At 54.1% G+C, this 27303-nt stretch overlaps 10 protein-coding genes across 11 annotated transcripts; 7 read left to right on the top strand and 3 right to left on the bottom strand.

The window, feature by feature from the left end:
* Positions 1 to 40: 40 nt before the first annotated feature.
* On the top strand, positions 41 to 4679 carry IUM83_01202 (DnaJ subfamily C member 7; the record flags this gene model as incomplete). The annotated part of the gene is made up of 6 exons (XM_067925039.1): positions 41 to 1363; positions 1824 to 1886; positions 1970 to 2188; positions 3302 to 3390; positions 3468 to 4462; positions 4540 to 4679. 6 exons carry the CDS (start codon positions 41 to 43, stop codon positions 4677 to 4679), a joined length of 2829 nt encoding a protein of 942 aa, XP_067797167.1.
* Positions 4680 to 4929: 250 nt separating this feature from the next.
* IUM83_01201 (saccharopine dehydrogenase) lies at positions 4930 to 5379 on the top strand (the record flags this gene model as incomplete). The annotated part of the gene is made up of 1 exon (XM_067925038.1): positions 4930 to 5379. The coding sequence occupies one exon, from the start codon at positions 4930 to 4932 to the stop codon at positions 5377 to 5379; it is 450 nt and encodes a 149-aa protein (XP_067797168.1).
* A 266-nt stretch (positions 5380 to 5645) lies between these two features.
* Positions 5646 to 6338, bottom strand: IUM83_01200 (Phosphatidylglycerophosphatase and protein-tyrosine phosphatase 1; the record flags this gene model as incomplete). The annotated part of the gene is made up of 1 exon (XM_067925037.1): positions 5646 to 6338. The coding sequence occupies one exon, from the start codon at positions 6336 to 6338 to the stop codon at positions 5646 to 5648; it is 693 nt and encodes a 230-aa protein (XP_067797635.1).
* A 176-nt stretch (positions 6339 to 6514) lies between these two features.
* Positions 6515 to 7577, bottom strand: IUM83_01199 (Chromatin modification-related protein EAF3; the record flags this gene model as incomplete). Its single annotated transcript, XM_067925036.1, has 2 exons — positions 6515 to 6702; positions 6791 to 7577. The coding sequence occupies 2 exons, from the start codon at positions 7575 to 7577 to the stop codon at positions 6515 to 6517; spliced, it is 975 nt and encodes a 324-aa protein (XP_067797204.1).
* A 648-nt stretch (positions 7578 to 8225) lies between these two features.
* On the top strand, positions 8226 to 9911 carry IUM83_01198 (cellulase (glycosyl hydrolase family 5) subfamily protein; the record flags this gene model as incomplete). The annotated part of the gene is made up of 2 exons (XM_067925035.1): positions 8226 to 8379; positions 8452 to 9911. 2 exons carry the CDS (start codon positions 8226 to 8228, stop codon positions 9909 to 9911), a joined length of 1614 nt encoding a protein of 537 aa, XP_067797336.1.
* Positions 9912 to 13979: 4068 nt separating this feature from the next.
* On the top strand, positions 13980 to 14204 carry IUM83_01197 (Serine/threonine protein Kinase; the record flags this gene model as incomplete). Its single annotated transcript, XM_067925034.1, has 1 exon — positions 13980 to 14204. The coding sequence occupies one exon, from the start codon at positions 13980 to 13982 to the stop codon at positions 14202 to 14204; it is 225 nt and encodes a 74-aa protein (XP_067797563.1).
* A 5779-nt stretch (positions 14205 to 19983) lies between these two features.
* IUM83_01196 (RxLR effector protein) lies at positions 19984 to 20556 on the top strand (the record flags this gene model as incomplete). Its single annotated transcript, XM_067925033.1, has 1 exon — positions 19984 to 20556. One exon carries the CDS (start codon positions 19984 to 19986, stop codon positions 20554 to 20556), a length of 573 nt encoding a protein of 190 aa, XP_067797196.1.
* A 756-nt stretch (positions 20557 to 21312) lies between these two features.
* Positions 21313 to 22266, top strand: IUM83_01195 (Intraflagellar transport protein 43; the record flags this gene model as incomplete). The annotated part of the gene is made up of 5 exons (XM_067925032.1): positions 21313 to 21661; positions 21733 to 21792; positions 21864 to 21952; positions 22015 to 22068; positions 22132 to 22266. The coding sequence occupies 5 exons, from the start codon at positions 21313 to 21315 to the stop codon at positions 22264 to 22266; spliced, it is 687 nt and encodes a 228-aa protein (XP_067797197.1).
* Positions 22267 to 22373: 107 nt separating this feature from the next.
* IUM83_01194 (DUF866 domain-containing protein) lies at positions 22374 to 22859 on the bottom strand (the record flags this gene model as incomplete). The annotated part of the gene is made up of 1 exon (XM_067925031.1): positions 22374 to 22859. One exon carries the CDS (start codon positions 22857 to 22859, stop codon positions 22374 to 22376), a length of 486 nt encoding a protein of 161 aa, XP_067797314.1.
* A 186-nt stretch (positions 22860 to 23045) lies between these two features.
* IUM83_01193 (DUF4091 domain-containing protein) lies at positions 23046 to 25691 on the top strand (the record flags this gene model as incomplete). Of its 2 annotated transcripts, none has more annotated exons than XM_067925030.1 (1): positions 23046 to 25691. In XM_067925030.1, the coding sequence occupies one exon, from the start codon at positions 23046 to 23048 to the stop codon at positions 25689 to 25691; it is 2646 nt and encodes an 881-aa protein (XP_067797173.1). The 2 variants fall into 2 exon arrangements, with proteins under 2 accessions (XP_067797173.1, XP_067797172.1); XM_067925029.1 differs by having other exon boundaries at positions 25380 to 25691.
* Between the last annotated feature and the right edge of the window lie 1612 nt (positions 25692 to 27303).

Genomic DNA, 27303 nt, shown 5'->3' with positions numbered 1-27303 from the left:
ATAACGGCTACAGACTGGCAAGCGCCGCCTCCAGGCCAGCATGGTGCGGCTCGTGGAGTACCCGGAGAGCTCGGACGACGAGCAGGACGCGCGCTCCGACGGCAGTCAGTGGTCGGAGGTGCTCGAGGCGCCCGCCAGCCCCTGCGACTCGTTCTCGTACCCGATGCGCGAAGAAGAAGAAGAAGAAGGAGACAGTGAAGATGATGATGAAGATGATGATGAAACAGAGGACGATGATGACGAAATCAATTTCGAAATAAGAGGAGAAGAAATAAGAGAAGATGATGATGACGATGACGAGGATTATGCTCCTTCGGAGGTGGACTCGGCCACCAGCTCCGTGGACACGGACGACCTGGACCCGGACAACGAGATGGACGAGGAGCAGCCGGAAACGCAGGACGAGAACATTTCTCATTCTTTTGAAGAGGATGACGAGCTGGAGGAGAAGGTTATCGACCTGACGCAGGTAGAAGAGGGCCAGGAGGAGAAGAGGGGCGTGTTCTACGCCTGGAAGGACCTGCAGGAGGCCTTCGAGGACAACCCGTTCAGGAGACGCAGCGTGGACATGAGGGACGAGGAGGAGGAAGGAGGAGAAGAAGTGCTAGAAGAAGAAGAAGAGGTGGAAAATAAGGAGGAAACTGATGACGATGATAAAGAAGAAGACGAAGGATTGAATGTAGAGAAAGAGGGAGAGGAGCACGTGGCGCCCGCTGACCAGCAGGAGTTTAATCAGGACGAACAGAAGGAGACGCAGGCGCCCAACTTTTTCGACGTGGAGGCGGGCAAGTGGGGCTTCCAGGCGGAGTTCGCTCCCGGCGTTGGAGACAAGAAGAGGACGCCCCGCCGCAGACGGCACACACCCACTGCTCAGCCCCGCCCGACGGGTGTGTCGCCGAGATTTTCGGCGTTGTTCACAGGAGAGCAGAGATCTACGACAGTGCAGGATTCGACGACAGATTTTACGATGCAGCAGTCGTCGTCGTCGTCATCGCAGGAGAAGCCAAGTCGGGAAACTCCCGTTGCTGCTGGACAGGAGACAAACGTGACGTTTAGCTTCCCGCCGCCGGAAGTGGAGATACCTGCGTTTTCATTCACCGCGAAGCAATTCAATGCACCGAAAGCATCGGAGTTCACGTTTGGGAAGACAGCTCCGGCAGCGTTTGATGGAGCTGGCGACGATATTCACATGCGAAGTCCGACTCCGCGACACACCCCAGCGGCACCGTTCGCATCAACTGACGGAGGTTTTACCCTAGGAAGAAGTGGCAAGGCTCCGAAACCGTACAACTTCGCTGGAAATGGCGTCAGTGCGACTTCGAAGCCCTCGGGTCCTAGGCCAAAGCCATCAAACACGGCAAAGGTTGCTGGTAATGGTGATGACACGCATATGCGAAGCCCAAGCCCACCAGCGAACCGGACACCTACTAATGTCGAGTTTTTGTTTGGCCAAGGCTACAAGAATCGAAAACCGTTTGCTTGGGGAAGACAAAATAGCACTGAATCGCTCAATTCATCTGGCCCGGGCTCGGCTTCAGCAACTAGCGCGGCGTCAGGACAAACTACAGGAAGTTCATGGACCGCGAAAGTCTCAACTAGAAGTGGTAATTTTGGGAGCAGTGGACCTACGGCAGCTTCCGCATTCTTTTCACCTGGCGTTGCTGGAAAAACTCGGAACGCAGATCGCCGGAAAAAGAAGGTTGCGTTTGCACCTCAGGCAAGTAGCAACCCGAGTGCCTCTCAGTTCACGGCGTCGACTGCATCTGCAGCTTCGTTTGGTTCGTCACTCTTTCAGGAAGCAACCGCTACTCGTCAGCGATCAGAGAACCCGTTCGTTTCCTTTGGAGCCTCGAGTGGCCAAGCAGGTGATAGAGTGCATGAAAATGGTGCGGCCCAGATGCCCTCTGCTGTACCCTCAAACCAGTCTTTTACTAATGGATCGTTTGCATTTGGCAACTCAAATGCTAAGCCTTTCCCGGCGGTCGATCCATCTCCTTTCCAGAATGGAGCATTTGGCTCAACCACTGCTGCGGCAAACTTAGGGACGTTCGGACAGGTTTTGTTCGGCAACGGCACCTCTCAGCACCCATTTCAATTTGGTGAAGCGGATACGCCACAGGCACAAGCAGAGGCTACTGGTGGCTTTCAAATGGGAAGTACACAAACGAATTCGCGACGTAACCCGCGGGTGCGTCCGCGGAGAAGCGGGATGTTCGCTAAAAAGAACAGCCCTCGGAAGGATGCCAAGCTGGGTGCAACCGAGCCCGAGCCATCTCCGGATGCTTCCTCCTCATCGCCAGCAACGCCGTCTCCGTTCGGTATGCACAACCAGCGTAGTCGCAAGAACGCTCGTCTCCGGCGCACATATGGACGCAGTCCTCCTGCCGATCCGTTTGCGACGAAGATTTTCCAAAGCCACCCGCCTGCACCAACCTTTGCTTCGTCTGATCAGTCCAACGTTGTGAGGCCCACAGCTAAGAAAGGTCTTGCTAGTGCGTTTGCTGCTCCCAGTAGCGTCCAATTTGGTCCAGCTACAGCTCATCAACAGGAAAAAACGAGCAACCATCAGACAGCAGGTGCACAGACTCACAGCTCCAGTCATTCATCTACTTTTCCAACAGCCGAGTCCAGCCACTCTGGAAAAGGTAACCCAGGCGGTGTCCGTCCTGGGTTTGCTGGATCACGCCGAATTCTCCGTGCAGCTCTCCGTGGCGCTGGAGTTCAAGCCGAGCGTGCCAAATCAGCACCACCAACCATAACAACAACACATTTTCACCGCGACGAGGGCGACGATGAAATGGATAGCGAAGATGAGCGTGACTGGTTGGAACTGAAGCGTCTCGGCGGCATTGCACATGGGTCACGCCACTTTGAAGATGCAGCGGAGTACTACCGCCAGAGTATCGAGGTTCTTGAGTCTCATATCTATCATGACCCATTGTTGGATACGCCTGAGCTAAGAACGGATAAAGCAAAGCTCCATGCGAACCGAGCAGCATCTCTGATGATGCTAATGCAGATCACAGAAGCCCAGCGTGAGTGTCGGTGCTCGATCGAGGTGGACGCGACGTATGCTCGGGCGTATCTACGACTGGGTCGTATTCAAGTTCTGCTGGGAGACACTGCCCATGCGCAAGCAAATCTTGACACTGCCAAGCACCTAATGCAAGGCAACAGTGAGCTCAGCACGAGCGACCAAGCAGATCTCGCTTCGCTCACCAAGATGGAAGCAACAATCAAGAAGTTGACAACTTTACAAGGGGAAATCAAGTGGTATGTTGACTGCGGTGACTTTAAGCAGGCTCTCGTGCACACAGAGAGCGCTCTGGGGCTTGCTCCAAGCAGCAAGAAGCTGCAGGTCCAGAAGGTTCGCATCCTGCTCCATCAAAAGTACGTACATTGTTGTCCTCGATGGATGTCGTTTGTTCTTGACTGACATATCGCTTTGATCGTGACTGGGCTGACAGGAAGTTCGACCAGATCGTTCAATTTTGCACTTCCATTGTGGAAAAACAGCAAACAAGCCACGGGAAGCAGTCAAGCCCCGAGAGCAGAGGGGTTAACTCCCGGTCGCTCAAAGAGAAAACCGTGGAGAAAATCACGATCGTCGGCATTGATCTGGGACTACTGTGGGCGACTACGCTGCATTACCAGAACAAAGTCGAGGAAGCTGTTCGGATGCTCAACGCTCTGGAGGCTGTTGCTCCCTGTAGCTCCAACGTGATTCAGCTGAAGCGGCAATGGCAGGAGATGAAGCAGCTGAAGCACAACGGAAACGAACGCTTTAAGCGAGGAGAGTACCAGGAAGCAGTGCGATTCTACTCGGAGGCAGTGCAGATCGACCCGCAGCACCAAGAGTTCTGCGCTATAATTTATTGCAATCGCGCAGCGGCTCAAATGGGGTTGGAGCGATACCATACAGCGATCCTGGACTGCAACGAGGCACTGCAGCGGAAGCCGCAGTACCCACGTGCACTGCTGCGCCGAGCGCGTTGCCACGTTGCGTTGAAGATGTTCCACGAAGCAGTGAAGGACTTCGACCGGTATCTGCGTGATCAGCCAAACGACTTGCCTACCGAGGCGACTGCTGAAGTTCGTCGCGAGCGCAACGAGGCGAAGGCTGCGATTGCCAAAGCAAGGGAAGAAGCGAGGCAACGAGAGGCGGCTAAGAAGCGTGCCGAACGCGAGCAACGCCAAAGGCGTTCGAATCGCTGGGAGGAATCGTCCTGGAGCGACAACAGATACTACGACAATTTCCGGAGGACTAGCAGCAGCAGCAGCGGTAGCAGCAACAACAACGGGAGTAGCAGGTACCAGTCGTCTGGAGCTAACAGCAGGGCCTCGTTCATGGCGCCCAAGACTCAGCGCCGCACGCATTACGACGTGCTGGGGATCGAGAAGGCAGCGACGAACGACCAAATCAAGAAGGCGTACCGGAAGCTGGCGCTCGTGTATCACCCAGGTGATGCTGGCTGCTTGTGTTCACAGGGTTTGTAGACTCGGGATGCTGACTAATTGCTGTATTTTTCTTGTGTGCAGACAAAGCGAAGACGTCGACCCACGCGGACTTGTTCAAGGAAATGACAGCCGCGTACACCGTCCTCTCCGACGAGAGCGCTCGCGCCAAGTACGACCGGGAGTTGATCTACAACAGGTTTGGCAACTTCTACGAGAGCTGATGGGGAGTGAGCAAAAAGGTTATCTCCGTCTTCCCCAATCGAAGCGTTCCGCCCCGATCAATATGAATTATTATCCGTCCACCTTGCTCAGTGAACACTTTGGATTGATGAGTTGACAGCTTCAACAAGACTTCCCGTGGGCCTCGATGAGGTCAATAACACTCCGACGGTATTCGATACCTCCGACATAGCCGTCCCCGCAGGAAGACCTCCCGTCCCAATTTGCCAGTGTCGAGACAAGCTTCAAGCAATGAGCAAACAACTCGACGTGGTGGTGTTCGGTGCAACGGGCTTCACAGGCGCAGTGGCAGCGAGGCAGTTAATCACGGAGCCGGAGTCGGCGCTGAGCTCTCCCAATGCAATCAAGTGGGCGTTGGCAGCCCGCAGTGCCAGCAAGTTGGCGGCTTTGAAGGAGGAGCTCGTCCTCAAGTTACCGGAGGTGGGTAGCAAGCTGATCGACGTGATCCCGACGCTTATTGCGGATAGTAATGATGAGTCGTCGCTAGTGAGCATGGTCAAGCAGACCAAGGTGGTGCTGTCGCTGGTGGGACCATACATGCTGAACGGAGAGCTGCTGGTCAAGTTGTGTGATGGAACGGCCGGCGTGCACTATTGTGATCCCACCGGCGAGATGCTGTGGGTGCGCGAGATGATCCGCAAGTACCAAAATGTGGCTGCGCGGAGCGGAGCTTCCTCGTGAACTCTTGCGGTTGGACTCAGCGCCGTCGGATCTCATCGCGTACCTCCTCACAGCGCAAATCCGTAAGCGTTACGGCAACGATACCAAGACTGGAATGGGTTTACCGAAGATGGAAAGCTCGCAGCAAAGCTGAGGGCAGTTGGCAATGGAGACCCGGGCTACTGGATGACAATGCATTTTGATTGCCATGGCATGATGCACCGCTTAGCACCTTCGAGTATTGTGAAAACCAACCAAACCTTCTCTACTTCACCTCTATTTTTTTTTCACTCGACCGCGTCTCCCTCCGACGAAACCTTTGATCGCTCCTGTTTGTCGCTGGCCTTGGGCGTCTGGATCTTGTTGCAGAACGCCAGCACGTTGGGCTGCAGGTACAGCCCCTTGCGCACGTGGCGCTTCTCGTTGAGGTAGTCCTGCGCTTCCCGCGGGGTCATGCCGCGGTTCGCCACCAGCCAGCACAGAGCAACGGCTGCACTGCGACCGGTGCCGCCTTTGCAGTGCACGTAGGTGCGCACCCCTCGCTGCTTCTGCGTGCGGATGAAGGCCACCGCGGCCTCCAGCGCCGCCAAGGACGGCTCGCAGTGGTCCACCGTCGGGAGACGCAGCTGCTGGACGTGCTGGCGTCGGTACTGCTTCTCGGGCCCCGCGTACTCGTCGCACAGGTTGACGACCGCGCGGACACCACGAGACACCAGAGCGTCCACATGCGGCATGAAGGACATTGGCGCGGCGCCCAGCAGGACGTGCGAGTCCACCAACGTCCAGTAGTTCTTCCGGCGCGACAGGTACGTGAGCGGCCACGTCGGGTAGAAGAACACGCGCGCCACGACACGCGCCAAGCCCTCGGGCAGCAAGTGCAGCTGGAAGGCCGCGTACAGCATCCCCGCGGCCAGAACCCACGCCTGCCAGCTCGTGGCGGCGTAGAGCAGCATCTTCCAGGTCCAGTGCGTCACTGACATATCGGAGCTGCTGGAAGTTCTGTAACGGCTGTAACGGCTCGAAATGGAGATGAAGCCATGTGTGCGACTAGGTACGAAACCTGTACAAAACAATACTTCAGTTTGTAAAAAAAAAATCAAAGAAAGTTTGACATTGCGGTAAGATGGCTACATACTTGTGCCTCGGTGAGAGCAGCTTATGAGGTTGAGGCGGCTGCGGCGGTGGCCTGCTCCACGTACTTGTCGGACGCGGCCTCGTACTCCGTGACGAACCAGGCCGCCGAGTTCTTCTGGATGAACTTGAGGAAGTCGTTGAGTCGCACCTGGATCTGGTGCAGCTCGCGCGGGGCGATGTTGGAACCGGCCAGCAGCACCGGTAATCTCACTGTCAGCAATAAACACCAAGCATCAAGCAACGAGCACGTCAGAAACGCCTCCAAAAACAAAGCACAATTGTCCACTGCAGCACGCACCGAAGAGCCTGATGAGGTGTTCGGCGCCGTAGATCTGCGAGAGCGGCTCGTCCTCCCCGTGCTTCTGCCGGAGCTCCTGGAACTGCCTGCGCTCCATGCGGTAGAGCAGGATGGAGCTGAGCGCGCGGTCGAAGTAGGACTGCACACCCTGCATGATGCCCTCGATGTTCTTGTACTCCTTCTCCTCGGCGGCCTCGCCGTCGTGCACCTTGCTCTTCTTGAACTCGAGGTACGTCTTGACGATCTGGGCCACGCTGGGCTTGCGGGGCAGCGGCACGAGCTTGTGCGGCGCCTGCGTCACGCTCTTCCAGTCCTCCACGAGCTGCTTCTTGAGCGAGAAGGGCATCTGGATGTTCACCTGCTTGGCTCCGGCCGCGTCGTCGCCCTCTGCAGGGCCTGGGAACTCCTCGAAGTCGTTCTCGACGCTGCGCTTGAGGCGCTTGAACGGCGACTTGCGCGCGCTGGGCGCGTCCACGCCGGCCGAGCTGATCTTCTTCTTCTTGGCCAGGCGCTTCTCCCTCTTGGCCGTGGCCAGGTCCTCCTTGGCCTTGCGCTGCAGCGCGCGGTTGGCGGGCGTGTCCTCCAGCACGCGGTCGTGGCGCACCCACTCGTCCCACTTCTTGGCCCAGCCCTGGTAGTGCAGGTAGAACTGCGTGCTGGCCGAGGCCTGGCCGCCCGCGCCCGGAGCCTCCTGCACGCCCTGGCCGTTGTCCACCTTCTGCACCTTGGCGTCGTAGATCATCACGCCGTGGTACGCCAGCACCGTGTCGCCCACCTTGACCGTCATGGCTACAGAGCTGCTCGAGGAGACCGACAGACTGATTGATGGACTGCTGCGCGGGAACGAGAGTGGCCGAAAATAAGAAGCAAGTGTGCACCACATGAAATTGGGATGGAGAGGACATATGGGTACATTGTTAGGAAAGCTGGCAATGGCTACACTTTACGCCGTGCTGGTCTCGTGGGTGCTGAAACGTGGCACCACGGCGGACGATGTCATCAAAGCTGTTGAAATTGCCGAAGTCGATCGCGCTGTGAAGAAATGGGTGAAAAAAATGGCTGACGTTCTCCGACGTGGTCGGGGTGGGAGCTTTCATGAAGAAGCTAAAAGTAAGTGGAAGACTGCTTTTGCGAAGCTGAAAAATACTGGTCAGCTCGAAGTCGTTAACGAGGCTTAGGCCGTCAAGATCAGCAAAACTCCCGGCGAGCGAGCAACACAGCCGTCCGAGACAGCCTCGCCCAAAGCCACCGTGCTCCGTTACAGTAGTCGTTTTCGCTGTCCGTCACAGTCTGGCTCGAATTACGTAAATCCACACAATTAGTCTAAATCCCTACTAGTTACCTAATCCATCGTTCGATCGCCGTAACGGTCGAGCCTTGCATGGGCACCGCAACGGTCTCCCCACATTCCACTTCGACACCTTCGCCGTCTGCCATGACGCGGTTCCTGGGGTTTTTGGCCGTGGCAGCCGCCTCCGCCACCTGCTGCGATGCTGGCAGCAGCTTCATCGACTTCCGCTCCGTGGACGGGCAGATTAAGGCGGATAACGAGACGTTCCACATTAAAGGGATCAACTGGTTCGGCGGCGGTGCGTTTTGTCGCTATACTGCGCTCCCCCAATGGAAACCCCCAGTGTTCTGACCGTGACAATGCTCTGCAGAGACCATCGAACTCGTGGTGCAAGGCCTGTGGCCCTCCGCCACCTCCATCGGCAACGCCATGGACCTCTTCACCACCTATGACATCAACGCGCTGCGGCTGCCGCTGGCCATGGACTCAGTCATGGACGACCCCACCGTCAAGAGCACGCAGACGGGAGGTAGCCCGTCGCTCGCGGGCAAAACGTACCTCGAGGTGTTGGATGTGATCGTGCGGGAGGCACGCAAGCGCAACATCCTCATCATGTTCGACAGCCACCGCATCGAGGCGTCCGAGCCCGACTTCCCTGACATCGCGGTGCCCGACGACATCACACCGGCGCTGCAGAAGCTGGCCACGAGGTACTGCGAGGACCCCGGGGCGTGGAACGTGTTCGCTATCGACATCAAGAACGAGCCCAAGGGCAAGGCCACGTGGGGCAAGGGAGATGAAGACACGGACTGGAACTTGCAGGCCGCCACGATCGGCAACGCCGTGCTCAAGAAGTGCCCCAGGCTGTTGATTTTCGTGGAAGGCGTGCAGACAAACATTAAGGGGGTGAGCTTGGAGTGGGGACAGGCCGGAGGATCGCTGCAGGGAGCCAAGGACTACCCCGTGAAGCTCAGCAACATGGAGAGACTGGTGTACAGCCCGCACTTGATCTCGCCTGGGGTGGATTACAAGGCACCATGGTGGAGCGACTCGAACTTCCCGGACAACATGCCGGACCTGTGGGACGAGTACTTTGGCTTCGTGCCGAAGGAAACCGGCCAGGCGGTGGTGGTGGGGTCTTGGGGTGCTCAGATGAAGGACAAGAACAAACAGTGGGCCAATGCGGTTTCGACGTATCTGGAGGATAAGTCGATCGGGTCGTTCTACTGGGCCTTCAACCCGCAGTCCGCTGATACCGGCGGCTTTGTGAAGGACGACTGGGTTACAGCCATTGACGAGCGCGTTGCGCTGTTGGAATCGCTGCCTACCACCAGCGTAGAAGACATCGTTGCTATTTACGCGAAGTGCACCAAGACTTGCGCCGGGAACGGCGGCTGTGAAGGCGGCAAGTGCGTTTGCTACACTGGATGGAGCGGTCCCCAGTGCGAAATCTGCTCGGAGGGCGACACCGGCGCCTGCAACGACATGGGAACGTGCCTGGGTAACAGTACCTGCGCGTGCGACGACGACGCGGACGGAAAGTACTGTGCTGGAACGGACTGTGATGAGGTCGACTGTGGCGATGGGTCCAACGCTGGCTGCTTCAATGGCGAGTGCACGTGCCTCTACAATTGCATCGGCAACTCCTGCACGGCCTGCGCTGCCAACGAGTCCGCCCTCGCTGACGCTTCGAACGGAGCAACTATTCTCTGCGATGCGTGTGATGCACAGGCCATTCATGACTATTCGTCAGCTGTCACATCTTCTACTGCCACATTTGGATCGACCTTATTTGCTGTCATCGCTATGCTCTTCTCAAGCTTCTTTTAATCTACTACAGAAGTACTTCGTACCTAGTTGCTTAGCTACCGAGCTGATAATACATATATTTGCAGTATTTGTAGCCTGAAATTTCTTCGAGGACTTTCATTTGACAGATGTGCTGACAAGAATACCGAAGAATATCGTCCAGTGCACGTACAGTATCATATAAATATCGACCATCGGTGCAACAATCAGTGCAACTGCGTTTTGATTGGTAAAAAGTCGCTCTAAACTACACGCGGAGCGCTGGGTGTCCGACATTCTTCTTGTCGCGGCGAAGAGCTGTCAGGACCGCTGTCACTGGCCGCTGGCGTCCGTACGCTGCGTAGATCCTGTCGATAGCGACGTCGCTCGTGAGTCCCGCTCGAACGAGGTACGCCACACTATCCCAGAAAGCTTTCCGTCGCGAATATGCAAACTTATTTGCTCCTCTCTCTGCTCGTGTGAATTCTTTTGCAGGTTTGGTTCCATTCAAGCTAAACTCATACTCGTGCCACAACTGGAACAAATCTCGCGGCCTCTTGGCCAGCCGCACGACTCTGTGAACTGCACCAACACCAGCAGCAACGTCAGAAACCTCACTGCCCTCTGCCAGCGTTCGGATAACAGGCTGCAATGCGATGCGTCGCATCACAGCCATCATTCTTCGGTGCTCCTGCTGCATTTCTGTTCTCAGCCGAAGGACCTCATTCATGGTGTTTGAGAGCTGGCGCTGCACTCCAAATAACTGTGAGTGTAATGCTGTGTACTCCGTTCGAGTATTGTCTGCGCTCATCCTGGTGGGAATGTTGCTGTGTTCTACAGGTGTGCTGCTATCAGAATATGGGCCGTCTTCTGTGAGCTCAATAAGCTGGAGTTGTGCACCCTCCCCCACGACCTGAATGGGAACCCGTTTGACGGGATTTACCGTAGGGTTTCCGCCAGCATCCCGATACGCTGTATCACGTGTTGTTTCAGCGCCGTAGGGACTAATGCATAGTCAAACGAGCCGTTGGGCACCAGCGACGCCCACAACAAGACAATACTCAGTTCGTGTGCTACGCCTTCTCCCATTTTCTGCTTGATGACGCTGCCGATTCGGTTGACGAGCAAGTTATCGGTGACAAATCTCATGCCATCTTCGATAACGTAAAAGCACGGGCCCAGTGGACCTGTTAGCACGCTGGCCGTTGCGGCGTCCGGATAAGGCTGCGTGTTATCAATATAAACGTCGACGACACTCTTCTGGGCACGCCACCTCCCGCAACGATTTATAAAATCTCTGGTCAAACCACTTCTTGTCCCGTAAGTCGCTGCCCCTTTACGCAAGCTGTGAGTCCCCAGGTTGCCTTGCTTTAGCTTGTGAAATTTATCACCGTCAAATATCTCTTGCAGAAAGCGTCGGACAACACGATCTCCGTCCACCGCGTTCCCAAACACGTAGGGAGACGTACTACTACTCGCCATTTCAAGGTGAACAGCCAAATTCGACAGGACACACACTCGTGGGTCTAAACTACCCAGCAAAATCTGCTCCGGGGCGTCACGCTCCTCGGAAATATTATCTGACCAGCGTAGTTGACAGAGTAATGTGTGAGGGTGTTGTATGTTAGGAGTGAAGCTGTCGAACTTTAGCTGCATCATGTCGTCGATTCTTGTAATCATGTGCCATTGCAAAGTGAGAACACTGCTAATGACGTACTTGATGCTGCCTTTGTCATGATTAGAGCGCACAATCTCGAGGAGGTTAATGAACTCTTCGTATTCGATGGGACGCCGGGCGGCGGATTGCACTCCTTCTCGGCGAACGTCGAAGCGTTTCACCGTTTTGATCACCTTATTCACCAGCTCCGAGCGCGTCGGATTGCCTTCTTTTCGAATCGGGTCCCAGGTAACAGCAACACGAGGCATAAAGCACGAGATAGCTTTTTTGGCGAATGCGAGAGTGGAAGATCTGGCAAACACTGGCTTAGCGTCCTCGCCAGGGTATGGCTCACCAAAAGCACGAAAATTCATCCACCGGCTAACATCTTCAGGAGTGATGGTTAGCAGCATCTCTGTCGTAAACACGGTCTCCACAGTGTAGGCACGACTATCGTTAAAGCTCATGAACTCCGTCAAAATCGCTCTGTAGCGCTTCGGTCTCATTTTTCTCCGTCTTGCACTCCACACCGCAAAGCCAGTTTTGCAACAAGGGGAAAAATGACCACGTCTTTTTTGTATGAAGCTGGTAGCATATCCATGCGACAATACAAACGCCTATAGCAACAGAAATTGCAAACGATACCTCAAAGTTAGCAGGGGTTCCGCCATATTTGGGGGCGAAACCACAGCCTAGAGCCGTTATCCACCAATAGGATCGCTCGCTCAGCGGAAATACTACCTTGGTTGCAAAAGGCTAATTACATTTATGTACTTCCTCTGTCCGGAAATAAATGCAAAATCTAGACGTTGACCATGATAAAATTGCATAGACTTCGACAAATTTACCGAGGAATGGACGAGTGGACGCGTCTGTATTTCGTCTATTCGGGGATACCAACCATGCACACTACTTCTTCCTCTACCATGTGCAGGGCCTTACCAAACACAACGCCTAGGCCGCTTCATTTGAGCCATTTCCGCCACGTGAACAGCAAGCACTCTGCGACCGATGACTGTGTCTAGGACCAACTTCACGGACGAGGAACGCCAACGCATCACTCACGAGCTTCTAATTCGCTGTAATGATCTCGTTCTGCCATCGGGAACTTCCTGCCACTGACTGTCATCCCAGAGCACTGCGCAGCTGCGACGGATGCAAGAGCCGGAAAGCGAAGCATTGCGGATGGAAGCGTAAAAACCGCGAAGAAGCTAAAGAAAAGCTGCGGTCGGTTCCTCTGGAAGATCACTTCAAGTACATGGTGGGAGAGCTACTCATCAGCTTCATCGCAGTCCTTCTGATATTCTGCTGTACATGTAGATGAAAAGTGGTTCAATTCAGACAAAGACAAACGTTCGTTTATAATGCTCGAAGACAAAGAACTCCCGGTCAGAAAATGCCAAAGCAAGCGCCACATCACCAAGACTATGTTTTTGGCTGCCGTCGCACGTCCAAGGTAAGATTACTCTGATGATTATATACCCTTTCTAAACCGATATTACTGACTTCAACTTGACTTGATAGGTTCGACCCGCATCGAAACGCAGACCGGGATGGCAAACTAGGTATCACACATGAACAAGGCAAAACTAAGGAAGCTGGTCATGCTGCCAGAAGTGATCGCGTGTGATCCGCAGGTTTACAACAGAGCAGTGGTGCGCAAGTCGAACAGGGTAAGCTCCATCTTGTTACCCGATACCAATGTCCCCTCGTAGTATTTATCCCCTCCAAATCGATAATGATACAAAAATCACGACTACCAAAACCTATGGTTCTGTCATACATCATACTTGCAATTAATTCCGTCTGGAGGAAGTATGACTCAGTCACAACTTGGTTATGGTGAGCAGTTCAACTGCTTTTCGAGAACTTGAAAATAGTATGCAAACCGGAGGCCATTTAACCCGAGATAGGACCTCCAGAATAGCGAAGCACTTCGATTTAGCGAGGAGAAAAGCCTAAAATGAGGTCAAGGGTTAGGTCAATTCAGCACCTCAGCTCAATTTTAAAGGACACCTGCTACTTTTGCCTCTTTTCAGCGCTATATGTAAATGACGTTCAAGCTTCAGCGAAGCTGCCCCACCTCGTGCTAATCTCACTCCAGCTCTCGCATTCTTCCTTCACACCCACCTCAAATCCCACCCTCACTATGACCTACAGCTACGACTGTCGTTGGCGAGCTGTGGCACTGATGCACGTCGATGATGTCCCAAGTGCGTATATTTCGGAGCTATTAGGGGGGGGGGGGTCAGAATTAGCAAATGGTGCAAAAAATATGACCACTTGAGTGCCCATGAAATGACCAAACCATGTTCAAAATATCACCCCAGTCAGATATGATACGACCGGTCATTTTCTATCTGACAATCACGTTTCACAAGCCCGAAACTTCGACGCCGCGCTTCTCCCATCGCAGGCAAGGGGGGCAGGCGTCCTTCTTCCACGCGCTGGCGATGGCGGGCGCCGAGTCCAGCGAGGACTTCGGCGATACGGCGGACAAGGCCACCACGCCCGGCGGGCTCAACGAGCAGGTGCACCGCACGCTGCAGGGCAACGGCAGCTACGGACTCATCTGGACGCCATCTTCAAGCGCCTGTCGGACACGGTCCCGCGCGCAGCTAAACGGTGTCAATGAACTAACTCGTGCGGCTGTGTTCGTTGAAGGCACGAGCTGGTGAGGTCTAGGCCGATGGCAGCTTGGCCATCAACTGTTTGCTGCAGGCCGTCGACGCGAGCAAGCGATCGCCTCTGCAAGCCACGCTTTGCCACTCCGCATCTGGGGAGGTGCACAAAGTGGAGAGGAAGTGGATGCCTGGATCCGGCGACGCGGGCAAAATGCTTTGGATCATACAGAAGACCGGCGTGCAATCCACCACCTTCAAGCCGTCTACTAACGCAAAGACGACACAGGTATTGAACGGCAGCAATTGATCCCCGAAATGCATTAGGTAGGGCTCTAGCAGTAGATCTCAGGCATTAAAACCCAACGCAATACATGTAGCATGATTTCTTTTGTCTAACACGACTTGTGTTCGACGAGGTGGACTACATCACGTGGCGGACTACATCAACGCCCGTACTTGCTGCACGTGGGCGAGAGGTAAGTTGCCGCGGCTGACTTGGCCTTCTAAGTGTGCGCTGCGCGGGGAAATTCATATGTAGCAAGAATTTGTGTGACAATCTTGTGATCGCACTTAATCGAGTGGTTTGCGAGTTTTGGATTGGAGTCCAAGGGCTCCAAGTTGGACACCATGCCTGCGCGCTGATTCGCACGCTGAAGGCCTTAGCCAGGTGCAGACAGCCAAATACGGCGTCATAGGCCAGAGGAATGTGGAGATGTGTAGGTATATCGTTGGTGCTTACATAATTGAAGTAGTTGAAGCGGCCGAAATCATTCACCCCAGCAACTAGAACGCAACGAGCAGGATACGTAGATGTCATTGTCGTCCCACTAGCGGGCACCACGACGGACTTCCCCTTGCTACTTAATATATATATTACAAACACACCTTTTTATCATAACCTTTAGCTTACGATGTTCCAGCATGTAGCACTGTTGCCGTAGCGTGAATCAGTCCGCATTGCTTCTTGCGAAGTTGCGATCACAGGACCTTTCCACCAGAAGGGGGTGAAACATACTATCGATACACCGTTGTAAGGAGATGAGATACAAGACAAAACTCATAGAAGCAACCGCTGTGTCCAGCAGGCGTGCAAGATGCGTCAAAATATGACGACAAGGCTTCCTATCAGCGACGCCACGCCAAAACCATGTCAATGGTGCAGGAATCAGCTCCAATGGTTGAATGACCCTAATGAAATCGGAGAAAACTGTTGTAGATCACGCCAATGCATGGTTAGTAGTAACAGCAGTACATACACAATCAAATGTAGACTCAAGTGCACAATTAAAAACCGTGTTATTTCCACTGTAGTGTCGTTCGGTGAATGTATTAGAAGCCGTACATCCAGTCCTAGCTCGGAATATTGCGATGTCGTGCAGTTTAGCGACACCGACTGGGCGTTGATGCAGCTGATCTATAGTCTCCGCTTTAAACTCCTGCAGATAACATACACAGTGGCCGCTAACCACCCACCTTCCTTCTTGCAGCTGTGGTGGAGGTAGTCACGTACGACGAGACGCTGTCCGTGGTCCCGAACTTGGGGGGAGGGAGGGAAAGAGGAGAGGGGGGGGATAAGCGTCTCCGCGCGGTCTCATTCCCTGTCGCGGTAGATAACTTGCTGCCCCCCCCCCATATCCACCAGCGTTCCGTAATACGGAGTGGTATTGAGTTTCGTGTATTACGGTAGCGATCTGACGCCAACAAATTCGTGAGAGCTCTGGATTGTCGCTCAGAATAACAGTGGTTGTATCGAAAAATCGCCTGGGATAAAACGAATTCGTGTGCGCACAAACGCACAAGAAACGCAAAAGTTTTCATACAAAAATGAAGTCAGATGCCAACGAATTCAAGAGAATCAAGACTGAGGGGAAACTTGACGTTGCGGATGGTCAACCTTTCCGACCATTTTAGAAATGATCGGTCATTTCGGAAATGGTTCGGCCAAACAACTGAACCATTTCTCAAAATATACCATAAAAAATATGGTGACCATTTCGGTCGGAAAATGTCGGCCAAAAAGCTAATTCTGACCCCCCCCCCCCCTATTTCAGCCTCCGCAAAGTTGAAGTAAGAGTCAGAGTCTTACTGTAGGACTTTACGAGCAAAATAGTTGCGCCCTCTTTCCCGCGAATGAAAGGATACTGTGGCGAAAACAATTGATGGCATTCAGAGAAGTAACAGGTCAACCACGGTACTGCACGTCGGGGACCTGTCGGGGACTGTCGGTGGACTGTGTGACGCGCAGTACCGTGGTTGACCTGTTACTTCTCTGAATGCCATCAATTTATCGGAATGCCCGATTCTGCTGTCATTTTTGTAGACAGAACCGTATAAACATAGTCGTCGTGGCCGTCGCCTTGAAGGTGTCCTCTGTCTTGGAGGAGACTGGTATCGCGAAGTATATACCGACGTCGTTGTGGTCGTCATGCACAAGTAAGCCTTTGAGGAGACGGCGGCGGAAGAGCACGACTTGAGCATGGTAACCGTGGAGCAGGAAGCCGTGATGGGCATCTGCATCAAAAGGTATCGAGTGTTGTGTACAGCGTAGAGAAGCTGTCCTAGACAAAGGTCGTAGATAAGACGCCGAAAATTTCCGAGGTGAAGCAGCCCGTTGTGAACGACACCTGCCTACTCGTCACATCCATGTTTGTTATGATCAAGTTTTTCGCAGAGTCCGCATTTGTGTGCTTTCTTCGGAGCCTTGCCGGTAGTTGCTTCGCTTGCACTAGGAATCCGATTCTCCCTCGGTCGCCCTCCTCCTCCGCGGTCACCTCCTCCACCATGTTTCTCCTCCATGCTGGGCTATGACGACTCTATCGTCCACTGCGGCGACTCCGGCTTCGCCAACACGCACATCAACAAGACGGGCCTCTGGTGCTCCTCGTGCAGCAGGGGGATGGTCCTCTTGTGCTACGGAGCCCTCGTACTCCTCTTGCAGCATGCGCACGACCGTCTTGTCGGCTGTGCTGTTGTTGCTTTTGTTGCTTTTGTTGCTATGTTGAGCAAAAGGCTGGAAGAGATCGTGACGAAGCTACCCGCACATGTGAACCTTCTTGTTGCTGTCGCATCATCAATGGCGACAAGTGTACCGTATTCCGTCTGCGCATACTCCCTGTCCGTCATTTAGCCAATCAAAGAGCTATATTTTTGCCTTCTGGAGCATTTATATCACACATTGTCCTCTACTGTATACTTGAACATTGTATTGGCCTGACTCTTTTTTTTACCAAAATATTGCATAAGCTGGGACACAACAACCACGGCCTTTACCACTAAGTCAGGCTGTATGCGCCAATTCGGCACATATTACATGTATAAGAATACATGTAGTGAGTGAGTGAGGAGCGGTTTTTATTTTAACAGAGGTGAGGTAGTTCGGTATCACGGCGTGATCCATGTAAGAAACAGGCGAGTACCACCGTGCAACCGATCTACAGAATGAAATTCAACGGTTTCTTCAATTGTCAATTTCCGATTACTTCCAGCCGCTCACGCGCTACTCTCGCTTCTCTCCCTCGTCGGGCTCGCGCTCGCTCAAGCATGGACGTCGATAGCGATGCTGAGTCAGATGAGCAAATGCTCTTTGGTGATGATAGTGACCTCGTCAACGAGCTCATTGGCGATAGCACTACGGGAGACGAACTTGTTGACCCAGATGCGTGAAATGATGGCGGTACTTGGATCTGCAACAATGCAATTCAACGACAAATTCCGGCTTTGCATCCGTGATGTACATGTACATGTACGTACACGTGTACCGTAAACCGTGAAAGTTCATGAGGTTCGTAATCTTCCTTTCATGCTGTACTGGGTACATGTATTTTTGTACTTCGTGGTACCTCGAGGCTCCGTTCAGCTACTGCTGGTACAGTAGTACACCTGAATTCACGGTGTACAAGCTGTATGTTGTACTGTACGGTACATGGAGAGCAAATTATTGGAAAAAACGGTACACCTGGATTCCTCTTCAACCTACGGGCCGTTCTTAACGGAGCGGTAGGCTGGGAGGGCGGTGGGGCGTAGAGAGTACCACTCTGCGCGTCGTCGTTAAGAATGACGGAGTGTAGGGCGGTAGGCCGCTGTACCAGACTGTACCTGTGTGCGAGAAATTGTCTCATTCACAAAACGCCCCGAACCCCCTGTGGCAGATACTACGTATGTTCCCTCAGCTAGTCGATTCGAACGACGAGGAATGGAGCAGTTCGTCCAGTGATGAAGAGATGAATGACATTGTCATGTGTGGCGCTGCAGCGACGCAGGCGCTTGCCATTAGAGAAGATTATTCAGAGGAGCTCGCGCTGGGCTAGACAAAGGTGCGCAGCAACTCTCGAGGGCGATCCATTTGGATGGGGAGTCAGAATCTGGGCAGCCTACCACGGACAGCGCACCCCCACCCCCCTCGCGTAGGGCGTAGGGGGCCTACCGATCCGTGATCGAAAATTCCCTCGAGGTAGTCCCGACTGCTGCACAGAGCCGCTGCGTAGCCTACCCCGGCCTACCGAGCCTACCGCACACCCGCTCCGTTAAGAACGGCCTTAAAGCCGAAGAGTATTCGCGTAGGTTACGTACCATACACATCATATATGTATATGATGCCTGGTCATCTGGCATGCATGGATGCGCACACACCATTCATGAGCTTTGCTTTCGAGTAGAATCCATGCTACACAAAGACGATTTTAATAGGGGTTGTCAATGCCCGTTGCAGCAACTAATTTATTTTATCAAGACTTTTATTGGCCAATCGCGAGCAGAGAGCTTTGGCCACCCCAGCAGATCAAGATTTCACCCACGATCTTCGCGCAGCTTTAGACACACGGAGCACGCCGCCATCTTACACTGCGTCTTCGACGAGAATGACTCGAGCGAAAATAATACAGATATTCACTATGCGGCAGAGTATGCGCAAGTACGTACTCGCGTCGCGGTGTTTAGATCGACCCTCCTCATACACACTGAGGTAGCTGACGCTATCATTGGGTGTCAGGGGACTCTCTTTCGGACTGCTTGGGCAGAGGTCTTGCGCTGCGACTTTAGAATCGCTTAAACGAGCCCTCGGCGTCGAATGACACGAGTAGAATTGATAGGCAGACCTTATGAATGCTCTGCTCGCAACTGCTGACATCGCAGGAGACAAGGGCCGAGTCTAAAGCGGTGGTCTTCTCCACGCGACGGCCTTGCACGTGGTCATCGCGGCCCTGATGGATCTTTGGTCTGCTAGAAAAAAAATGTGAGCTGCTGCTGCCGCTCAACCGAACAACTTTTCGTTCCGTTATCGTATTTTTTCTGTCCAATCACAGACAAAAAAAACGACTTGCTGAATCGAAAAAAACTGAGCTGCTGTTGCGGAAATTGACAACCCCTATTACAATAGAACGTCGCTGGGTCAACGTTCAAGCAATTAGTTTTCCTCATTGCCCAAAACGGAAAACAATGCATATCCGCCATTGTATTTTAGCTTTGTGCTTTATAATTGTCTACTAAGAGGTCTGGTCCACGACATGCAGTTGCAAAATTGTAAGAAACCCATACAGTGTACTCGTCAGCCCACGATATTTGAATCGATTTGATTCAACCAAACACCTGATCAGCGAACCTCTCCTTATGATTTATCATCGCGCTTTGAACAAACCGAACGTTCGTCGTTCCCAGACGTGCAGTATACATTTGTGCAGATGAATCGCCAACGTCAAAGCCTATGATGGAGCAGTGCTGTTCGAGAAGTTCATATGGTCGCTTAGCTTACTCTGGACTCAGGGACTACTTTTCATTTTCAGATCAGCGCCGAACCATCAATTGCAGTTCAGCGTTTCCACCGTCGAAAGCTGACATCATGCGCCTTAGCGTTTTCCTGCTGCTAGTCGTGGCCACCATTGCGGTAAGCTGCAACATTGTCGTGACCGCTGAAAAGGCCACAACTGGGCGCCGCCACCTGAAGGGAACCCAGAATGATCTCGACGCGGAGGATGAAGAGCGAGGATTGAGTGCCGACCTTCTGGCGAAGATGAGGGCTCAGGGACTGATCGGCGCTGAAAAGGTCGCCACCGCTGGCACCAAGGTAGACGATGTGCTCAATGCTGTTAAGGCTGCCGAAGGCAAGACTACCGCTCTCACCGGCGCTGCGAAGAACTGGCAGAAGCTCTCCAAGGCTGTCGAGTCGGGAGCTCACCTGAAGAAGCTGGATGCCACGAACAGCAAGTGGAAGACGGCGTTTACGAAGCTGAAGGATGCTGGCCAGATTAAGGGCGTTACCGAGGCTCAGGCTGCCAGGCTCACTGAAGCGGCTGCGAAGGAAATGGTGAAGAATCCCGCCAAGTCGAGTAAATTCAAGAAGTTCCTCGAGATTACGTTCGGCGCTGCGCTCACGGCGCTCATTATTGTTGGCATCAACTCGATGATTTCATAGACGACTGGGATGAGATCTCTCCGGAATATTTTCTACGAAAATAGCATGTCTTGTTCACGCGAGTTGCTGTATTTTCTCGTCATTTAATTGCCAGGATATTACCTGGGAGGTTCTCCAGGTCGCCTCCACCATAGCTAGACAAGGCCATCGGGATATCTCCAGTTGTCATGTCGTAAAGGCCCAGAAGTTAGCCGATTACTTGTGTTAATAAGCTTTCGCCTTTAAAAAAATCCAGCATTTCTCCTTCTGGAGATAATGCGACCCGGCCCTTACTTAAGTATAGTTACGGCTGCAGTTAGTCTTGTGAGTGTGGCCAGCGTGAACCCTAGCTATTGAGTTGAACTACTGTAGACGTCCCACCCCCGTGAAACGCCAGTGACCTAGCCTGGTGAGAAGAATTGAGCCTGCTACAGGTAGTAGTACACCATCACCATCACTGATGGTGCACTAATAGACTCGATTCTTCTGCTGATGGTCCGCATTCTGACCATAAATATACTTTAAGTTTAAAGTTAATCATACATTGTAGCTCGGCTAGCGCCAATATCTTCCCTTACCGCCATCACCAACCAACAATTTTCTGCCAGCACAGTCACAACACCATAACGCAACGCAGCGCCTCACCGGTAGCTGCTCTTACCAAATAGCACTGTTGAACAGCAACTTACAGCTGAATATTGTAGACATCAAGTCTGTCGTAGCGGCGCTTCACAGCTCGATCTTGTTGAAACGTCGCAAAGCTTCGCCACCACTATCATGCCGTCGGAGGCTAAAGAGAGCAAGGATGGAGACGTCAACGGCGACGCAAAGCGCAGTCGTGCTGCCTTTGATGTCGACGAGGACGAGACTGTGCTACCTGACGACGCCAAGAAGCCGCCCATGCGTGCAAGTATCGGCTGGGGCAACGAGACGACTCTGGCGAGTGAGGAGAAAGATGGCGGTGGGACCCCCGACCCCGACACCACCCCTGCTGCTACTGGGGCCTCCACGAGCGAGTCGAAGCGCGTGGGTCGACGTCGCAAGGGCTCTGAGGCCACGGGGTCTTCAAGCGGAGACCGGCGCAACCAGAAGAACAGATACTTTGAAGAGGACGATGAGACCACGGGTGCGAAGACTCCCAAATAATTGATGTAGCTCAGGCCTGTTAACATTGCTGTTCACTCACTGTTGGGGCAGATATCATGGAGATCCCCGACCTCGAGGAAGAGGAACGCGAGCCAGACATCACCACCATGGGTCAGCACCTAATGCACCATTGTCATTCTTAACTTCACCGTTCACCAACAGCACTTTAAATCGCTTTGTAGTCGCTGAGGCTCCTCGCAATACGACACGAGCGGTGCAAAGTCTCAAGCAGCTGGACAAAGACATCAAGTTCGCTCTCCCAAGCGCCCAGGCAAGTAAAAGTTCACTCAACTCCTTGTCTTCATGCTCCTCACTTCCCCGTCTCTGCTACAGACCCACGGCGTCGACCTGCACCTCCTCACAAGTGCCTTGTGCCCCGAGCGAGCAGTACGTCTCCTCACCACCCCTCTCCACCTTCCCACACTGACACACTTCCCATCCCTATGCCAGGTATCCGAGGAAGACGAGCCCTGGGACTTCGACACGCTGCTCAACGACATCGCGCAAGAGATCCAAAAAGACCTCGACGAGAAGGAGGAGCTCGTCCGTCTCGGTTCGCAGGACTCGCTCCACCTCGCTCCCTAAAACCACCACATCAACAACATAAAACCCCTAAAAAAAAAACAAGAAGGGGCCAACCTTCATTTGCAGATGAACATCTCCTCTCTCTCCATCTTCTCCCTATCTCTCCTTTACTTGTGCACCTCGAACTTGTACTCGATCTCGTAGATCCCCACGGACTGCTCGCCGTCTCCATCATAGTCGGCCCAGTCCTCGCTCAGGTCCACGTCCTGGAACTTGGCGTGGCCGCCGGCGGACACGACCGTGTAGCCGCTCTCCGGGTGCCAGGCGTAGGGCTCAAGTCCGCGACACTCGAAGCCCACAAAAGGCACGAACTCGCCCGAGTCCGCGGCCGTCACCGCGCGCGTGAGCTTCTTGACGTCGCGCACCACCGTGAGCTGCGCGGGCTTGTTGGCGCCCGGCCACTTGAGCGTGAAGTTCACTTCGCTGCGGCCGCCGGCCACGTCCACCGCGTCCCCGTCCGACACGAACACGGCCTCGCGCTTCTCGTCGCCGCGCGGCTCCTTCACGTCCAGGCACCAGCGGTGCAGCTCCGGCGCCGTCAGCGTCTCCACGTTCTCCAGATCCGCCTTGACGTACAGCACGAAGAGCACCATGTCCACCGACTCGTATTTTTCCGCAATACCCCGTTGTAGCATAAATTCGTGCTCTCAAGCGTACTATATCGCTATCTACAGGTGGTTGTGTATGAGTACTGTTGTTTTAGGAGATGATTATGAAACTCGTGTTAATGATAATTGTGGTGGCAGATGACATTATACAGACGGCCGCGATCCTGAGAGATGGAGGCGGGCGCCAACACGGCGGGGGGCGCGTCGCCGCGCGCGCAGCAGCAGAGCGGCGGCGGCTTCGTCCGGCAGGGCAGCGGCATCGACGAGCGCATCCGCTCGGCCAGCGGCGGCAGCTTCGCGGCGCCTGAGGGCGACGAGGATGACGACGCGTCCATGTCGAACGACGAGTCCATGTCGTCGTCCTCCAGTGTCGACATGGACGTTGAGGCGCGCCGCCAGCAGCAGCTGGAGCTCGGGCGGGAGAGAGAGCGGGAAGGGGACGGCGGCGGACGTTCCGCCTCGTTCGATGACTTCGCGAGGCAATTGCCGTATCAGGAGGTACAGGTTGCCAGCGTTACTAACGGCAACCTTGCCGGTGTCCCCCCGCGCGCGACGAGCTTCTCGTTCGACGTGGTGGACGCCTCGTTAAGTGGACAGCGGGTGTCCACCCACAGCATGTGGCTGCTGACGCAGTTCGCGCCCGCCATGTCCAAGACCATGCGCAGTGTGGACCCCAGCGCGGACATGGAGGACGACGAGCCCTTCGATGAGGACACGGAGAGGACACAGGCGGCGCAGGTCAATGTGGACGCAGCAGCTCAAGGTGGAGAGCAGGCGAGCAATAGGGCAATGAGCATGGGCAACCGGCGCGTGGCTTGGGCCTCGGCCACGGCTCACGTGGAGCTGCCCGAAGGCATGCGGCTCACCGCTGCCAGGAACGAGGTGACGGGGGTGCAGCTCAGGTTGAAATCCAATGTGCCATTCCTGCTGACGACGGACACGAGCAACTGGATGCTGCCAATGGGACATGGACCCAGAGCGCGGGTGGCGGTGGACACGAGGTTCGTGCCGCCGCACATGTTGAAGGTGGAGGCGTTCGTGGTGGGCTGCGTGGAAGACGAAAACTCGGACTTGGTCATGGAGACGCTGGAGCGCACGGGCGTAAGTGCTAAAGCGGCGAGGGAACACGCGGTGTACCTGCGAGTTCGCGTTGGCGAGAATTTGGAGCCCGGCGTGTATGAACTGCCGCTGCGCGTGTTTACCCAGGAGGCGGGCTTTCGGGATGAACAGTTGACCTGGTCGAGCAGCTTCGCAGTGCGAGTGGTGGATGTGCGGCTACCCGTGCCGAGCAACTGGCATTTTCGACTGGATCTGTGGCAGCATTGGACTGCGGTGGCGCGTGCGCATCGCGTTGCATTGTGGAGCAATCGGCACTTTGAACTCATCGATCGGTACATGACGCCACTGTCTGAAATGGGGCAGAAATGCTTGTCAGTGGTGGCTACCGAGATGCCCTGGGCGGGCCAGCAGTGCTATATGGAGGAGCAAAACCCATCGGCGCTGTTCGAACACGCGATCTTAGAAGTGTACGAGGATCCGGCACATGGAGTTCCGCTGACAATTGATTTTACGCACTTTGATCGGCTGCTGGAGCTGGCTGGTCGTCATCACTTGGATCACGAAATCGAGGTGTTTGGTCTGCTGTCGGTTTGGCGTGACCCGGTCGCTGGTTTTAATGCTCCTGCTGAGCTCACTGCGCATCACCTGCGACCACCTCCGACTGCTTCGGCCCCTGATCCGGCTCCACCCACAGAGGTGCGCCGCAGAACTTCTTCATCAGGCTCCGGGCTGGCATCTCCAACGGCTGGATCATCGTCGACAATGCAAAATGGAGGTGGTAATGGTAATGGCAATGGTCTGGGCCTCAGTCAAGAGCAACCAAACGGTTCATCCCCACCACCTTCTCCTCCCACGGCAAACTCACAAGCTCCCGCATTTGTAATTGACGGCTGGCGCATCCGGTGCCAGGATCGCACTACCCAACGCGTGCGCTATTTGAGACGAGTGTCCGAGGTTGAAGCGTTCATAGAGCAATTTTACGCGCATTGCGTTGCGTTGGAGATCGCGGATCGAGTGCGGATATGCGCGGATGAACCACGTGATGTGGCCGTATTTCACGAGCAACTGCGGTTTATGCAGCGCCTGGCGCCCAATTTCCGCATCAAGCTGGCGGTGAATCACTCGGAGTTTTTCTCGCCAGCTTACGCTCCGCCTCAAGTGGCGGACTACGTCCCTTTACTGCCTCTAGCATGTGCTGATCTAGAGGTGACACGACGTTTGGCGAACGATGCTCGGGCGCGTGGAGGACATGTATGCTGGTACGTCTGCTGTGGGCCAGCGTTCCCCAACCAGTTTGTGTCCTCGCCCCTTGTGGAAGGCGAGCTCGTGGGGTACCTCACATTCTTTTTCGAGCTCGACGGATTCTTGCGATGGAACTACTGCCTTTGGCCATCCAAACCATGGGACGATCTTCGCTGGAGGGCTCCGATGTGGAAGGTTGGAGACATGTATTTCGTGCTTCCAGGCCAGGACGGTTGGCCCGTGGAAACGCTACGCCTCGAGTCTTTGAGGTTTGCGGGACAGGCCTTCGAGTTGTTGGCACTTGCCCAAGAAAAGTTGGCGCCGGCGCAGATGCAGCAGTTGCAGCGCACGGTAGCGGAGCAGATCCTGCGGTCGAGTGACTTGGAAGAGTTTGGCCGTTGTGGAGACCGAGCCCGCGAGGACCTGTATTCGCTGGACCCGCTGGACTACCAACGCGCGAAGACGATCATCCTCGAGACGTTAGCGGCGGCTGCAGTGAAGGGCAACACGACTTAAACAAACAGAAGCTTTTTGACGCAGAGCAGAAGTGTACACAAGGATCTTGAACGAACAAATGAAAACAGTACTACCTCCGTTCGGAAATAGATGACCATTTCCAATCATATTTCAGCCTCTCCAACATAATTCCCCTTCCAAACAAATCGAGTTTGAATTCTGAATCTCCCGCGCTTTCCCCGCTCACTGGCCACCACACTGCTGGCCCCGCACACTGGCTTCTGGATTCATTTCGAAAGTTGGCGGATGGGGAGATTACGAATAGTGAACGCCAGGCCGTCTGAAACCTTACTGCTTCGCAGCGTAGGAGGCGTGCTTACACGTGGGAGATCGTCCGGGGTGCAATGTACTTCCACGTGAGCCGCCAAGTTGTCGAGCGCATTGGAAGCGTGGAATCAACTCGATGGGAGATCGAGTAGCAGCTGTGGTCAAGTCAAGAAAGAGTGCAAGATGGACCGCCGCCCCGCTGCCCCTGCCAACCGCCCGGAGGACTCTCCCCCGCCGCCGACGCCACGCGCTGACGCTGCTGCGCCGAGGCCTGGAACGCTGGATTCGACCTTTCGTGCCTGGACCAATTCCCCCCGTGTCTCGCATGTACTTGCGCTACGTGCCCCGCGCTTGACTTGGTGCGCGTCGTGTGCTGGAAGCCATGCGGGATCTGACGACGATGGAGGGCTCGGTTGCTGACGATGAGCGTGAGGCGAAGGCTGAGAGCGACGCTTGGACGGAGGGCTCGCGCTTCCCGCTGCCAGCGCCCATGGAGCATATCATGAAGTCTAATGGTGGAAATGATTACCGGCTCGAACATTTGCTAAGTACAAACTGATGCGAACGGACAGTCTTCCAACGTCATTGCCATGCGATGCAACATCTCTCAGCAAGTGGGATCCTCGTAGCACCCGAAGCCAAATCATGTGCCTCTCAAGGATGAAGTGAGATCTTAGATCCATTTTTGTGTATGTAGTGCGGCGGAACAAGAACGCCTGCGCCTCTCTGGACTGTGCCTCGCTTAGTGTCAACTCTAGATCTCCAGCCCTCCCACATTTTAAACGCCTGCGCCTCTCTGGACTGTGCCTCGCTTGGTGTTCTCCAGCACTCCCACAATTTTATAATCAGGAAAATGAACGAGGCGGAGCGCTGCGCAAAAAAAAAACAAATGGTCATCTATTTCCGAACGGAGGTAGTAGATTGAAAACGGTTGTATCCTACGCTAGCATGGTTGAAGTGGTTGAAGTGGTTGAAGGCTCATATGGTGATGCATGTTAAAGTATCCACACGTAGCTTCAGAACAGGTCTGAGAATTTTATAATCATTGCCTTGCATGTAGAGAAGCAAAAAACAAATGTACTACTTGTGTTGGGATGACTCATATGGTGATGCATGTTAGTTGTATCCACACGTTGTTTCAGAACAGGTCTGTGTTGGATAATTTTAATCATCGTCGTCCCGGTCGAAGCAAACACAGTGAAAATGCAGAAGAAAGTCGGTAAATGGATGCTCATCATATATGGCGATGTAGGCGCCTTTCATGAAGGGGAATCCTAAAACAAGTTTATCGTCATTCTTTCTCCATCGCACAACATACAACCATACAATATGTACACATTGATCG

This window comes from Phytophthora cinnamomi (assembly GCF_018691715.1).
Source record: "Phytophthora cinnamomi strain GKB4 chromosome Unknown Contig14, whole genome shotgun sequence".
In the NCBI taxonomy this organism is placed as follows: domain Eukaryota; phylum Oomycota; class Peronosporomycetes; order Peronosporales; family Peronosporaceae; genus Phytophthora; species Phytophthora cinnamomi.
The sequence above is the reverse complement of the archived record's forward strand: the minus strand, read 5'-3'. Positions and strand labels throughout refer to the sequence as shown.